Consider the following 14,369-nt stretch of genomic DNA (forward strand, 5'->3'; position numbering starts at 1 on the left):
ACTGGAGTGAGTTTTTGGTTGATTGTCTGTATCTTTTTTTAATAAAAAGCTGTCAGTGCAAGGTGGCCACCCCTAGTGCCGCACAGGTGGGTCTTCCAAAGCTAAAGTTATCAGTTTAGATGCTGACTGACAGATATGTGGTAGAATAAAAAGGCAGACACAGGCAGTATTTGAATATTTATTGCTCTTTTAAAGCAATCCATAGACATTATATAAATGACTGTGTTTAAAAACATGGCCATGAGGGACAGTTCTGTGTACAAAAAGACAGAGAATGCACTTCATCCTGTTTTCATGGTGTAAAATGAATCAACAAACCGCAAGAAACAATTCAACAAAGAAAAAAACATCACTTACAAAGCCTTGTCACTGTTTAATATAGGGCTGAATTAATGCACGTAAACGCACAAATTCTGCAGCACAACACAGAACCACTTCACAGTTTAAGACTTTAATTTTCCTTCTGAAGCAATGTTAAATACCTATCAAAAGCTAAGAATCCTTTACTCCCTTAAAATGAAACCGTCACTGAAATCCTTTTCTTATTAAAATGCAGACGGCACATGAAAATCATCACATCTTGACTGGACATGCAGTTTGTGCTGATTACATGGCAAACATTTACCTTATAAACAAACAAAACAAAAAAAAGATATAAAGCACAAGTCAATGGCATCCATGGATGCAAATAATACTGATGGTGAATTAAAAACCCAGGAGTCACTATCCTCCTGTTTGTAATTTTATGATTTATCACCTGCCAATAAATCATAAAATAAATATCACTATTTACAAAAACAAGAATGAAATATGTAATACTGCAAAATAAAGCACTATACATTTTCAAATTATGGCCCTCAGTGGATACAGTACAAATACATAAAACCTTGTCCTTAACTTTGAGTAGTGCTTTTTAAATTTGGGTCTGACCTAACCTTGCTGTGGATAATTCAGATGTTATCAGACGCTTCTTTCCTGACAATCAGCAGATGAAAACCTGTTCATCCTCTCAAATGATTAAATGTCATGATGTCACAATGGTAAATGTACAGCAAGCATTCCCATCACTCCTTCAAGACATCGTTTTCAGGGGAAAATACATCTTGAGCTTTCTTAAAGCTTTTTTGTCCTTTTATTGCTGTGGCGTACCTCAACATAAAAGGTCACTGGAAACATACTGTGTCTTCCACAGATCTATTTGGCTTTCTCTGGCAGTTGCACATTTAAGGAGCGGTCACTGTGCAATGTCACGCACGTATAATTCCTCTTATTTCCTGCAGAAACAAAGGTCGGGCCAGAAAGGGTTAGCAAAGGAGGTTAGAAAGAACTGCAGAAAGAGCATCTCTCAAAGTCAGGCTTATAATTTAACTTTATGTGGGAATTTGGAGACTAAAATGAAATGTTTTCTGGAAAATGTGCTGTATGCCTTTGTTTGGAAATAAATACCAGGGAAGGTGTTCTGCTCGATGTACTGGTAAACAAAGGCTGAGTTGTAGACGTATCCTCCGAGTCCTATGACTGATCGCAGAGAGGGGCCAATGAAGTAACGCGATAACACTGAGTAGGCCTAATCTGGCGCTGTGGAAGGGAGGTGTAAATGAGTATAAAAAGTTGCAGCTTTGGAATGCATCTTGAAATGATGGTCTGTTGGCAGTATTATCTTTCCCTTCATCAGATAATAGTCTCAGTACATTACATTACCTAGCTGACGTTTGGCTCCGGTAATTTCTGTCTGTCGCCATGATATGGTTATGCCCCAATTTATTAAGAAATTAAGGTTATATAGCTTATTGCCTAGGGGTCATAATCAGCGTAATTGTTACAAATTAGCCACATTATCTCATTGCTAGTTATATGATTATGTGTAGCCATTCAATATTAGTCCAAGAGAACTAACAAGGCTTAGTCGATTGCTTCCGTTTTTCCCATTTATTGCCTCCATCTATACAAACAGGATGGAGGCCAGAAAGCTATTGCAGAAAAAAAAAAAATGTTCTTTGACTGCAACAGCATTGTTCTTTGTGTTTGAGTTTTCCCATAAAAAAACATCTGTCCTTAAATGCCTGGGTAATCTATAGAGCATTTTTAATACCTCTTTAATGTATCCAGTTAGTGGGTTGTTCATTTAATATGTCCAATTAAAGCTTTTTTTGTAAATAGTATGAGTGTCCTTTAAACCCATGATGATATACAGAAGGATGGACATGTGAATGAAGTATTATCACGCTGCAGTTTCATTACACATTAATCTATAAATGATCTGAATTATAAAAAAATACCAATTACAACAAAATATGTATCCTTCAAAACAGACCTAATCAATACCAGTCAAAACCTTACAGTACATAGACCTTCTTAAATTGGAGGAGATACAGTGCAGCATTTGGACAATGACACATTTTAACAATAAAAAACAATCACTATGTGTCTGTTAAAGTTCAGACTTTTAATTTGAGGGTTTTTTTTTCATCCATATTGGATGAACAGTGTAGGAATTTCAGCCCTTTTTAAACATAGTTCCCCCAATTTTAGGGGACCAAAAGTAACTGTACAAATGAACACAAACTGAAAAAGTCCTATTCAATATGTCTATAAACATCTTCCCTGGTCATGCTCTACCAGCCCTCTTCAGCTCCTGCATGTTTAGGGGGGTTTTTCTCTTCAGTCTAGTCTTCAGCAAGTTAAATTCATGCTCAGTTGGATTCAGGTCAGGTGGAGTCAGGTGATTGTCTTGGCCAGTCAGGACCATTCCAATTTTTGGCCCAGAAAAAAATAATTTGTTCTTTTGGCTGTATGTTTTGGATCATTGTCCTGCTGCATGATGAAACATTGTCTAATCAGATTTGATGCATTTGCTTGGATCTGAGCAGACAAGATGTTTCTGTATACTGAGGCATCCATCCTGCTGCTGCCGTCAGCAATGACATCATCAATGAACACAAGCGTGCCTGTTCCAGTGGCAGACATACAGTACATGCCCAATCCATAACATTACCTCCTCCATGTTTGACAGATGAGGTGGTATGCTTTGGATCATGAGCTGTTCCTTTTTCTCTCCACACTTTCCTCTTTCCATCAGTACAGGTTGATCTTTTGGCTGTCTCTGGTTGATTTATTCAGATTATTCAGCCTAATGATGGCCTACTTCACTGGCATTGACACTTCTTTGGTCATCATGTTGAAAGATAACTATAATAGGCAACTAGAATAAACTCTAGCCCTTTTGCTAGCTCTTTTATGCAAAAACTAATGATGAAACGTAGCTCACCTGTCCAAGAAACATTTCAGCAGCCAATTGTCCAATTACTTTTGGTCGCCTAAAATTGGGGGGACTATGTAAAAAAAAAAAAACACTACAATTCCTCCACTGTTCACCCAATACGGATATAATGACTTCATAGTCATTGTTTCTATTTCAAATTCAATGTGCTGGAGCACAGAGCCAAAACAACAAAAAATGTGTAACTGTCCAAATACTTGGACTACACTGTAGAAAGTATAGAAGTGTTCGCTATAGCCTTTCACCATTTGCCTCTGCATTTTACAGTACATACACACTGTACACTGCAGCATTGTAATAGGCAAGGCTCTATTTTGTGTTCCATTGTCAACCATTCAATGTGTTGTTTGTGTCAGGAAATCAAGGGTGTATTTAAAAACTCCCACGTCTGTTAAATAAAAAAGTGGAACACCTTGTGAGGTCAGATAATGCTCAATATGCCATCATTCATTTGAAAAAGTTACATTAAAATGTAACCACACATTGGTATTTGCATATTAATGCTGCTACATATCTTTATATGTTTATATACTCTATGTTACACACTTGGATAAGTCCCTTCTCTCACCCTTTTGTCTTATTTTGTTGAAAGGACACAGCCTAGGCTCTACCTGCAACGTGAATGATAAAACTGAAGAAATGTCTTACCTGTGTGAATTAACCTGCTAAACACTAGACTCTATGCACACCTCAGTGTGGGCACAAAAATAACATACAGCACAACAAAATATGTGATAAATAATTTTGAACTGAATGAGTTTCAATTCTAACTTCAGTCAAACGGGATATGAACAATATGATGTTGATGTTTTTTTCTTATACAATAAATCTAGAGTGTCATTAACAGTTATTTAACCTGTAAACCAAATAAACATAATCTTTATGTATGACATAATCAGTCAATTTATACAATGAAGCTGCCTCAATATTCATCAGTACCTCTGGTTTTAACTGCACCTAAAATTAAATGTCCCCCTCAAGAAGACAAGAGGGAATAGGCATTATATTTCCACTAGGCGTCACTGTTGCACTGCTCTGCAGTTATAATTTGGGCGAAAAGGGTGTTGCCTCAGCATTGTTTTTGCAAATACACATTTATTAAATATTTTTATACATCTATTTTACAAATTTGGTGACACATAAAAGAATACAAAAGTATTTGTAATGTGATAAATACAGAACTGATGTACTTTTATAATCCTTTGGAAAAGTGTGAGGGTACGTTTAAAATGTTTACTCAAATTACAGAGCATACACGTTCATAAGCTTTAAGCGACCATTATACAAGTATTTTTATATCACTATAAAATTGGATTTATGTGGATGCTGTTTAAAATACTTGTACATACTTTTCAAAATCATGTAAATACCACCTCACAGTGAAAAGTTAAGCAGCTTTTACAACAGTTCACGACATGTCTTATTGTAAATCACAAGAGAGACCACCACAATCACAAAATTTGCTAAAGTGTCACCACACAAAACAGCAAAACGCATGAAGTGGTCAGTGGTGAAATAGTTGAACTGGTCATATGAAGCCAGTGAAGTTTTGCTCGTTGATAGCATTAAAAACATCCACATAACATAGTAAAGTATGATACTCAGAAAATAAATACTCAGAAAATGGTCTGTGTAACTTAAACATACTCGCCCGCTTGTAAGGCAACACACCAGTTGTCAACAGTATACACCAGTACAGAGAGAGTAAGGTTTACAACAACAGTACAAAGAATCAGTGTACTGCATGCTTCAATATGTTTGTAGTGTAAAGCCCTTTTTGTGTAAAAATATACCAGTGACCCATTGACACCTTCTCATAGTGAACGTCATGGATCTTGCATGACACTAACAAGAATTCGGACAGTGTTCAGAGACGGCGTTTATGTGGGAGCAGTTCTATGTAGGCTCTCACAAGTGCCCTGGACGCAGTCCTAATCGCAGTGCTTCCCCCTGCCCAGACACCGCATCACGGACAGACACAGAGGGCTACCCTACGAGTCTCCCCCCATCTTCCGTCGGAAAGCCACCGCCTGCCTCTGCTGAAACTGCGACTTGTTGCGCTTCTGGTTGTCCCACTGGCAGAGCAGGATCATCTTGAAGGTGGTCCGGAAGGTCTTATTGCAGAGGGCGTAGCACATGGGGTTCACCGTGCTGTTTACGTAGCAGAGCCAGTAGCCCAGGGCCCACAGTGTCTCAGGAATACAGTTGTCGCAAAAGGTGTTGACCAGCACCATGATGTTGTAGGGTGTCCATGTGATGATGAAGGCAAACAGGATGGCACTCAGGGTCTGGGCGGCCTTCTTCTCCTTCACCAGAGACATTTTCTTGCGCTTGGTGATCTGAGTCTTTGCCTTGGTGGCGAAGCGCTTGGCCATGGCCGCATCCTTAAAGGAGATGGGCATCGAGGAGGACTTAGTAGCCGGGGTCTGGGTGTCAGGGGGCTTAGGTAACTCTATGGAGGGCATGGACCGAACAGGTGTCTTGGAGAAGCGCTGGTGGTAGCTGTTGCAGTCTTTGTCACCCTTGTCCTTGGCTAAGGCTCCGCTGTCTCCATCGGGCTTCAGGGGATCCTCCTCCGACACATCCAGGTCCTCGGAGGACGTGAGCTGGGAGTTGATGGCCCGCTTCATGCCGGGCATGTTCAGGACGATGGAGTAAATGGCGCGGGCTTGGGGTATCTCCTCTTCGTCTGACTCGGATGCCCCGGCCTCGTTGTTGTTCCAGCTGTCGCTGCTGCTGTGCTCAGGCTCCCCCTCGTTGCTGGACTTTGGGGTTTTGGTCAGGGGCCAAAAGGTGAAACGGCCTCCCGGCCTCCGGGAGGAGCTCTTGCGTGCTGGCTGGTTGAGCTCGTAGCTGCTGCAGCTGCGGGAGCTCCCGGTCTGTTTGGTCGGCTCCCCCTGGTTCCCCGAGACACGCAAACCAGCTAGCTCCTTTGTACGGTTCTCTGTCTCCTTGTAGATCCTCCAGTACAGCATAGTCATGATGGTGACTGGCAGGTAAAATGCTGCTATCGCCGTACAGAAGGTGATGATGGGCTCGGAGAGGAACTGGATGCGGCACTCACCGTGGGGGACCGTACGTTCCCCGACGAAGAACTGCCAGAGCAAAATGGCCGGTGCCCAGAGGACAAAAGAGATGAACCATGCGAGTACGATCATGGTCACGGCTCTCTTGGTGGTTCTCTTGGCTCGGTATGTGAGGGGCCTGGTGATTGAAAAATACCTGTCAAAGCTGATGACTAGCAGGTTCATGACCGAGGCGTTGCTGGCCACATAGTCAAGGGCGAGCCACAAGTCGCAGGCCCAGTTGCCCAAGGCCCACTGGCCCATTATAATGTACGTGGTGTAGAGGTTCATAGAGATCACACCGATTATCAAGTCAGCAAAAGCCAGGCTAAGCAGGTAGTAGTTATTGACTGTCTTCAGTTGCTTGTTGACCTTGAATGACACCAGGACAAGGATGTTGCCAATGACTGTAACCAGGGACAAGGACCCCGTAAAGAAGATGATTAGGATGACCTGCCAGATGGTGTGACCCCCAAGGGGGTCGTATGCCACAGTGGGGGCTAGGGTAGCATTGTACAGACTCGTCAGGTTGGAGCTTCTGCTGAAGGAGTCATTGTTGGCCCCATTTTGACGTTCCAGCCAGGGGTTTCTGGGAAGATGGTCTGTGTCTTGGTAGGCTCTCATTCCTGGGGGACTGTGGCTCTGGTATAAGCTGGCCTCTGTGCTGCTGGCGTTCAGGTTCATTGTTGCAGCCTGGCATATTCTGCAAGCACAACCAAGAAATAAAATGTTTGTTAATGGTATAAAAATCCACTTTTATTCCACCACAAGCTAAAGGTCATTCAATCCAGTACATGGAGCTTTTTTGGAAAAGGTGTGTGTGTGTGTGCATATGTGGGTTATGTGCATGTATCTGCTAATTTGTTACAATGTAATTTGTAACACACTGTTTCATGCCTTAGCGGTTATACTATTATACATATTAATGCATGCTGTTTTCGATAAACATCTCTGTATGATATCATTGAGATGACAATGAATCACATCTTCAGTAATCATGCTGCCATAGAGTAGTTTTGAAAATGAGCAATAAAGATAACCATTTCGGTTTCTGCAGTTGTGTTACATCTCCAAATTCTTACTGTAGTTTGAATTCAGGATGAGTTCTTTACTTTGTTTACTATGCATGTTATTATTGTGTTTGGCAAATTACAATGGTGCTGTAAAATACCGTAAATGTCAGAATTTTCCACATAAACTTTTGTTGATTGAGATTGTATGAAGAAATATGTAACGCAGTACAGTATGTTGCTAGCTGTAGATATTACATAACATAACATAATTGCCATTTGGCAGACGCTCTTATCCAGAGCGACGTACAGTTGATTAGACTAAGCAGGAGACAATCCTCCCCTGGAGCAGTGCAGGGTTAAGGGCCTTGCTCAAGGGCCCGACGGCTGTGCGGATCTTATTGTGACAACACCGGGATTAGCACCACCAACCTTGGGTGTCCCAGTCATTTACCTTAACCACTACACAACAGGCCACCTATATTCCAGGTGGAGAGCCTATGCCTACTTTCACTTACATGCTAAAATCAAGATGTAATGTACAGTACATGTATATACACTCTTTTTAGGTATTTATTGGACTTATTTTTTATACTTATTGGTCTTCTGCTGCTGTAGCCTATCCACTTAAGAGGTTTGACATGTTGTGTATTCAGAGTGGTACACTCTTCTACATACCACTGTTGTAATGTGTGGTTATTTGTGTTACTGTCACCTTCCTGTCAGCTTTGACCAGTCTGGCCCTTCTCCTCTGACCTCTCTCCTTAACAAGACGTTTTTTTCCTGCAGAACTGCTGCTCACTGGATGTGTTTTGTTTTTTGCATCATTCTCTGCAAACTCTAGAGACTGTTGTGCATGGAAATCCCAGGGGATTCTAATCATTCCACGGTCAAAGTCACTTGGATCACATTTCTTCCCCATTCTGACATTTGGTCTGAAAAACAGCTGGACCTCTTGACCACGTCTGTATGCTTTTTCTGTATGCATTTAGTTGCTGCCACATGATTGGCTGATTAAATATGTGCATTAACAAGCTGGTGTACAGGTCTACCAAATAAAGTGCTCAGTGAATATATAAATACCACATCTTTGTGCGACATAGGATTGGTCTGTATTGTGGTGGGCAAAATATGGCATGAACAAGCAGCAAAAAACAGCTAAAAATGCGGGTCCCATGTTCTAAGAATAGTGTGAATACACTTGAAAAATATTACTGGCTGATAAAGGTAAAGTTTTTGAATCACACTTTGGGATACAAAAAAGAAACGGGGGGTACAAGCAAGCATGTCTGTTCTTGTAAGCATGGTGTTCTGAACTCAAACAAAAGAATTAAAAAACAAAACATCTTGAAACTGAGATGTGGGAAGGGAGAGAATGCTTGTCAGCTTGCCAAATGAAACAGAGATGCTTTTCATTCATTGGTGAGAGGACTACCTCAGCTGCCCAGAATGCAAAGTCAGACATAATACACCAGGTCTCCACAGCTGACCCGGCCTGGGTGAGAAAGCACATGAGAAAGAGAGAAAGAGAGAGCGAAAGAGTGCTGAGGCATAGCTGCAGGGGGTTTTACTTATTCATGTACTATACTCTACTTTAGTTGTGCCTCTTCTTTTAAGTATATTAAGATGATTCATAGAGGAAGTCCTTTTAATGAAAAGAGTTTGGGTAAATCTCATTCATCACTATGTGTGGCAAGAGCCATTTTGCATGTACCGTACAGACAGAGAGCAAAGGCCGAAATAAGCCGTTGTCCGGTGCATATAATCAGGCTGTGGCTGTGGCTGTGGATTTGACTGTGGTTGTGGTTCAGATGGTAGGTGGCACTGTGCTGCTGAGGACAACTGCTGCCCAGACATCACAAACTGTCACTGCCAAATCTTAATATCTTATTCATTAGAATCCTTGATGTCATCTTCATTGGTTTTCCCCGCACAGTGTAATGACTGATTCAGCGCCCCTTTTCATGCTTGTATCTGATGTGAAGAAGAAAAATAATCTCATTTGGAGACACTGATTTACATCTGGTGTCTATTTGGCAAAACTTTTCTTTGTTATTCCAATTTCTTCAGATAGTGGTCTGGGGAAACAGGCTGTTTCATGTAAATGTGTATGTGCAGTGTTACATCTTTGGAACCCTGGGAATATGGAGTCAATGTTGATTTAATGACTTAAAGTTTGAAAGGTCCTCCCTGGTGTATAGAAAAGCAGTAAATGCTGTCGGGGTCATTTTATTTCATTGATAATTGGATTGGGTTCGATTAATAGAATCCCTATTGCATATCTGCTATATCCATTCTACCTTTACACCCTGCCAGCCAGAAGAGGATGGACTCCCCCTCTATAGCCAGGTTCCTCCTGAGATTTCTTCGCATTGAGGACTTTTTTCTCGGCACAGTTTGAGGATTTTTCTCCACACTGGGAGTGTTTTTACCTCAAACGCTTACTATGTGGAGGGGTCAGACCAGGTTTCTCCCCGTTTCACCCTGCTGTTACTCTGTAAAGCATCGTTGTGTCAGTCTTCCTGTGAAAAGCGCAATACGAATACAATTGTAGTGCAATTGAATTGAAAGAGGATCCCATACTGGTCCAACAGCTACATTCCATGCTTATGTTTTCCACAACAATTCAATACCGTTCAGATACATATCATATCCAACCATTAGGACGAGAATGGATACTGGCCTCGGCTGCCTGGTTTATTGGTGTGAACTCAAACAGCATCAGGGCAGCAGGCCAAAGTATTAGTCAAGTTATTTGCATGCTTCATTACATTATGTACTCCTCACATATTTGTTTGACTGGATCTCAGAGTCAAGCCAAGTGCACGCTGGACTCTGCAGAGCAGACAGAGACATCAAGACATTTGGTTTTGAACATTTTGTCAGACTACATCAAAACGGTTAGATTTGTTTCCCCTTCAGAAAAATGTTGGACTTGTCCTGAATGGTAGCTAAAAAGAAGTGAGGATGCATATTCCATGTTTTGCCTTCATGTGGAATTCATAGCATTCTTCCCGCTGGACGCATTGGCCTCTAAATACAGTCAGACTCAAAAGTGGCATGGATTAGTAAATGACTGCTGGCTGAAATTGTTATACAGCTGTAGAAGCTTATAACTTTGTTTATAAAGACAATATAATGACTCAAACAATTTGGAACAAACTCTCTGTCTTGATGTAAATCATGGAGAACGACCATCTACAGTTGCGCTACATAACAAAATTCAGACATTTGAAGCTGAATGTGTGCTTTGGACAGACACAAGGGATTTTTAGGTATTCTCGTTGTCTGTTGTCATGGGGTTGCCATAGCAGCTGCTCCCGCAGGCTATTGGTTGGTAGGCTGGTAAGCCTGGCATGCTGAGATGCACAGGGGCAGAACAGCCACCTGTGGGATCAACTGCCCCAACATAGAGCCCCCCCACTGGTCACCAATGTCACCTGATGGCAGACCTCTAATCTGAGATCCAACTGGTGCCACCGGGGCACCTAAGAGTTCAGCCAATCCGCTCACGATAGTGTCCCACTGGATACGCGGGCGGGTCTCCTTGCTCCACACCCTGGTCATCTCCCACTGCAGCTAGACACCATCTGTCATCTCACAGAAGGGAGGCAACATTCCCAGAATTTTCCTTCTGGATTACATTTCTTTTCTTTTTTTAACCTCATTATGCTGCACTTGAAGAATGGACGTGACCGAAGATCTAGATGAAGTCAAGGTGACCAGTGTGAAAAGATTGAAATCCAGATGCCTTTTGAAGAACAGACCCTGCAAATTCAAATGGCAGGATCAAGCAGGTGTCCCTTGACGTTGATATTTTTCAGCTCTCTTCAGAAAAAGCAGTGGAGGATTTGATATATCTTGGCAATATGAGAGCAAACAGTTTGAGCAGTGCACCTTGCACTGAGCGGCCGCAACAGCAACGAAAAATAAATAAATAAAACAAATTAATAAATAAAGCATGACCTTGCCTCCTAAACAATATCACATAGCAACAAGTTGCACATCCTCGATAGCCAATCAAAGGTTAGGTGGAACCTTTGAACTCACATTTGTCAATAAATAATTTCACAGCAACCACATGTGCGATTTAGTCCATTGATTTCATTTACACCAGGAAGGTCATGAAGGTTGATATGTGGGAAGTGAGGCACTGTGGTGGTATCTGCCTGGAGTCCTTTTGAGCAGAAACACGAAAGAAAATATTCTCCTATTGTACAGCTTGTAGAAACATTCAAAACAACAGCTGTTTTTCTTTTGTCCATACGCTACTGAGCAGCCTAAGGGACTACAGGCTTTCCAAACCACCTATACTGTCCAATTTATTTTATAGTCCATCTTCATAGAGAACTGGCTGTTGTTTTTGTAACCAGTGTTTATACTCGATTTGTTATTTTCATAGATTCAGGCTTGACCCATCACTGCAACCTCCTTCATCAATTGGAGATGAAGATGGAGATGGAGCGGTCTAGCCCACCTGCCTTCTGCCAGCTGCCACTACCTATACAATGTGCAGTCTGGCTGCTGATCAGCCCTTGTCATCGCCTTGCCACACTATTTCATGAGTGGCTGGCTGGTGTAGGCTGATTGCAGATACCTGATTGGCCAGATGAGTTGCTATAATGGAAGGGAAAGCCCTGATACCTGTTTAATTTCTAATAGCCAGCTAATTCCCAGGAGACTCTACAGGCAGTTTGAGGCTACAGTCAGCACGGTCATGGTCGGGATTCGATTTCATGTGGCTGAATGGTGGTTATACTCCTTTCGCTGTCCAGTGATTATGAGAGTTCACCCTTGACTACATTAAATAATGCAACTTCACTCCATGTATTCATAATTCACTATGGTTTTGAAGTCACTGTTTGCAAATAAAACTTACGTTAACTTTTGTTTTTTTCTTTCACTATAACTGATCAATAAACACCATGGCAATTTGAACTGGTCAATCTTTGTTTATGCGTCTGCTTCATCTTCATAAAAACAAACTGATATGAATATAATATCAATTTGTTATGTGCCACTATTGCTTTTTCTGCTGCACTCTCAGGAAATCTTTCACACCCTCTGATCCAAATTGAACCTACCCCACAGTTTCTTACGTGCTGAGGGTGTTCAAGGAAGATTGAAGTCAATTTTAGTGATGGTTTATCAGCAATGGCAGCCACTTAGTGAGAATTGTAAACAAATGCTGATCATCAGCGCTGTTGTACGACCACCATGAGGCCTTCTGTAATTGAGCTGAATCGGACATGATATGAATGGTGAGTCCTGTATAATTACTGAGGTCCTGTGGGCAACAACCGAGATCCTGACTAAGCCCTGAACAAAACAACCTAAATGTCACCACGATTGTTATTCCTGGGTCATTGTGACACATGCTAACTGCCTCCCTGAAAATACAGCTCCCAGGTTGGAGCGACAGGAACAGGGTTGACAGCTCTTCCGAAACCCTAGGTGGGAAAGATCAAAACAACGGGGAATCATTCGGTCGGGATACTGGAAGACATTGTTTTCATCAGCAAAATAATAATGCAATTTGAGATGTTCAGTCACATGCCCCATGACTTAATCAGTTTTCTCACACGCTCAGCCGTCTGTGGGTAACGCCCCTGACTCCTGTTTATACACCGCCCTGGCCACGTCTCATGCTCAGAACCACAGATGTAAGCAATGCTGTCACGCTCGGGAGAGCATGATAATCCATTTTTGGAAATGTCCTAATATGTTAGCACTTCAAAACAGATGCACAAGAAAGGCTAGAAAACAAATACAGGGATATTTCCCACAAGGAAAAAAAAAAATAATTTCTAAAATGATTCAAAAGAATCAACCAAAATAACATTTCAAAAGTATTTTAAAAAGTAATTATTGGTACCCTTGTGATTTGTATGTGATGCAGCCTCCGCTGGCAATGATAATGACCCTGTACCTTTCCATAATATTTAATAGAGTTGGAGAATATTGTATATGGAGGGACATTGAAACATTGAAGATCTTTGATCTCCTTGGCTTTATGTGCCTTAGGAATCTCTTCTCACTCAGACCACTGGGTTTCAGTTTAGGTTTGGGGACACAGTTAGCCAAGGCAGTATCCTGATTTTGTTTCCACAGAACCATTTTTGTGGCAATTTTTAGGTAAAAGAATCTTTAGGGGTGCCAATTATTTTGACAGCTATCTTCTTTAATAAAACGCAATATAACTCAAAAAAGAACATTTTATTGAGTATTACTTTCTTTTTTAACTGCAAATTTGACGATACCGTATATGTTTTTTCCAGGGAAAAATTGTGAAGGGAAAATGGTTTCATGTCTCTTGGTACTGCATTCGGCCTTGTCCTCTATTTGGCAGAAATCATATATTTTGCAAAAGAATGTAGCACAGCACAGCGTGAAAAGAATTTCACCCCACAGAGAATCCCAGGAAGGGACCGTGAGTAAGAAGCAACCCATAAAATACATACAGTGCAGCCAAAGCTTGGGTTCGGATCCACAAGGATACAGAACATAGTGGTGTCTGGGCAGTTTGACCAAAAGAAAACACACAACTTATAAAATTGAAGAAATCCATTCTGCAAACAGTGGCTTCAGGAAGTATTCAGACCCCTTCACTTTTTGCATACTTTATTGTGCTGGAGATTTAATTTTAAATGTGGTCAGGTGCATCCTGTTTGCTTTAATTATCCTTGAGATGTGTCTAGAACTTGACCGGAGTCCACTTGTGGCAAATTTAATTGATTGGACCTAGTTTAGAAAGGTGCAAACCTGTGTATATAAGGTCCCACTGCCTGTTGGACAAAAACAAGCCATGAAATCCACAAAATCTAAAGCTTTGAGTGTTCCCAGGAGTCTCAATAATTGTGAAATGGAAGAAGTTTGAAACCACCAGGACCCTTCCAAGAGTTGGCCATCTGGCCAATCTGAGTGGCTGGGAAAGAAGGGCCTTAATCAGGGAGTTGACCACGAACCCAACGGTCACTCTAACAGAGCTTCGGAAGACCTTGGCAGAGATGGGAG

General features: G+C 41.5%; 1 protein-coding gene across 1 annotated transcript; it reads right to left on the reverse strand.

Annotated features, from left to right (window-relative positions):
• Nucleotides 1–5,271: 5,271 nt before the first annotated feature.
• Nucleotides 5,272–13,335, reverse strand: LOC133115341 (muscarinic acetylcholine receptor M3-like). The gene is made up of 2 exons (XM_061225207.1): nucleotides 13,314–13,335; nucleotides 5,272–7,046 (listed from the first exon to the last, which is right to left on the reverse strand). The coding sequence occupies exon 2, from the start codon at nucleotides 7,027–7,029 to the stop codon at nucleotides 5,272–5,274; it is 1,758 nt and encodes a 585-aa protein (XP_061081191.1). The 5' UTR covers nucleotides 7,030–7,046; nucleotides 13,314–13,335.
• Between the last annotated feature and the right edge of the window lie 1,034 nt (nucleotides 13,336–14,369).

The sequence above is a fragment of the Conger conger genome, chromosome 2 (assembly GCF_963514075.1).
Source record: "Conger conger chromosome 2, fConCon1.1, whole genome shotgun sequence".
NCBI lineage: Eukaryota > Metazoa > Chordata > Actinopteri > Anguilliformes > Congridae > Conger > Conger conger.

Coding starts and splice junctions, on each gene's coding strand:
- LOC133115341 (XM_061225207.1), bottom strand. CDS start 7,029: ATGAACCTGAACGCCAGCAGCACAGAGGCCAGCTTATACCAGAGCCAC.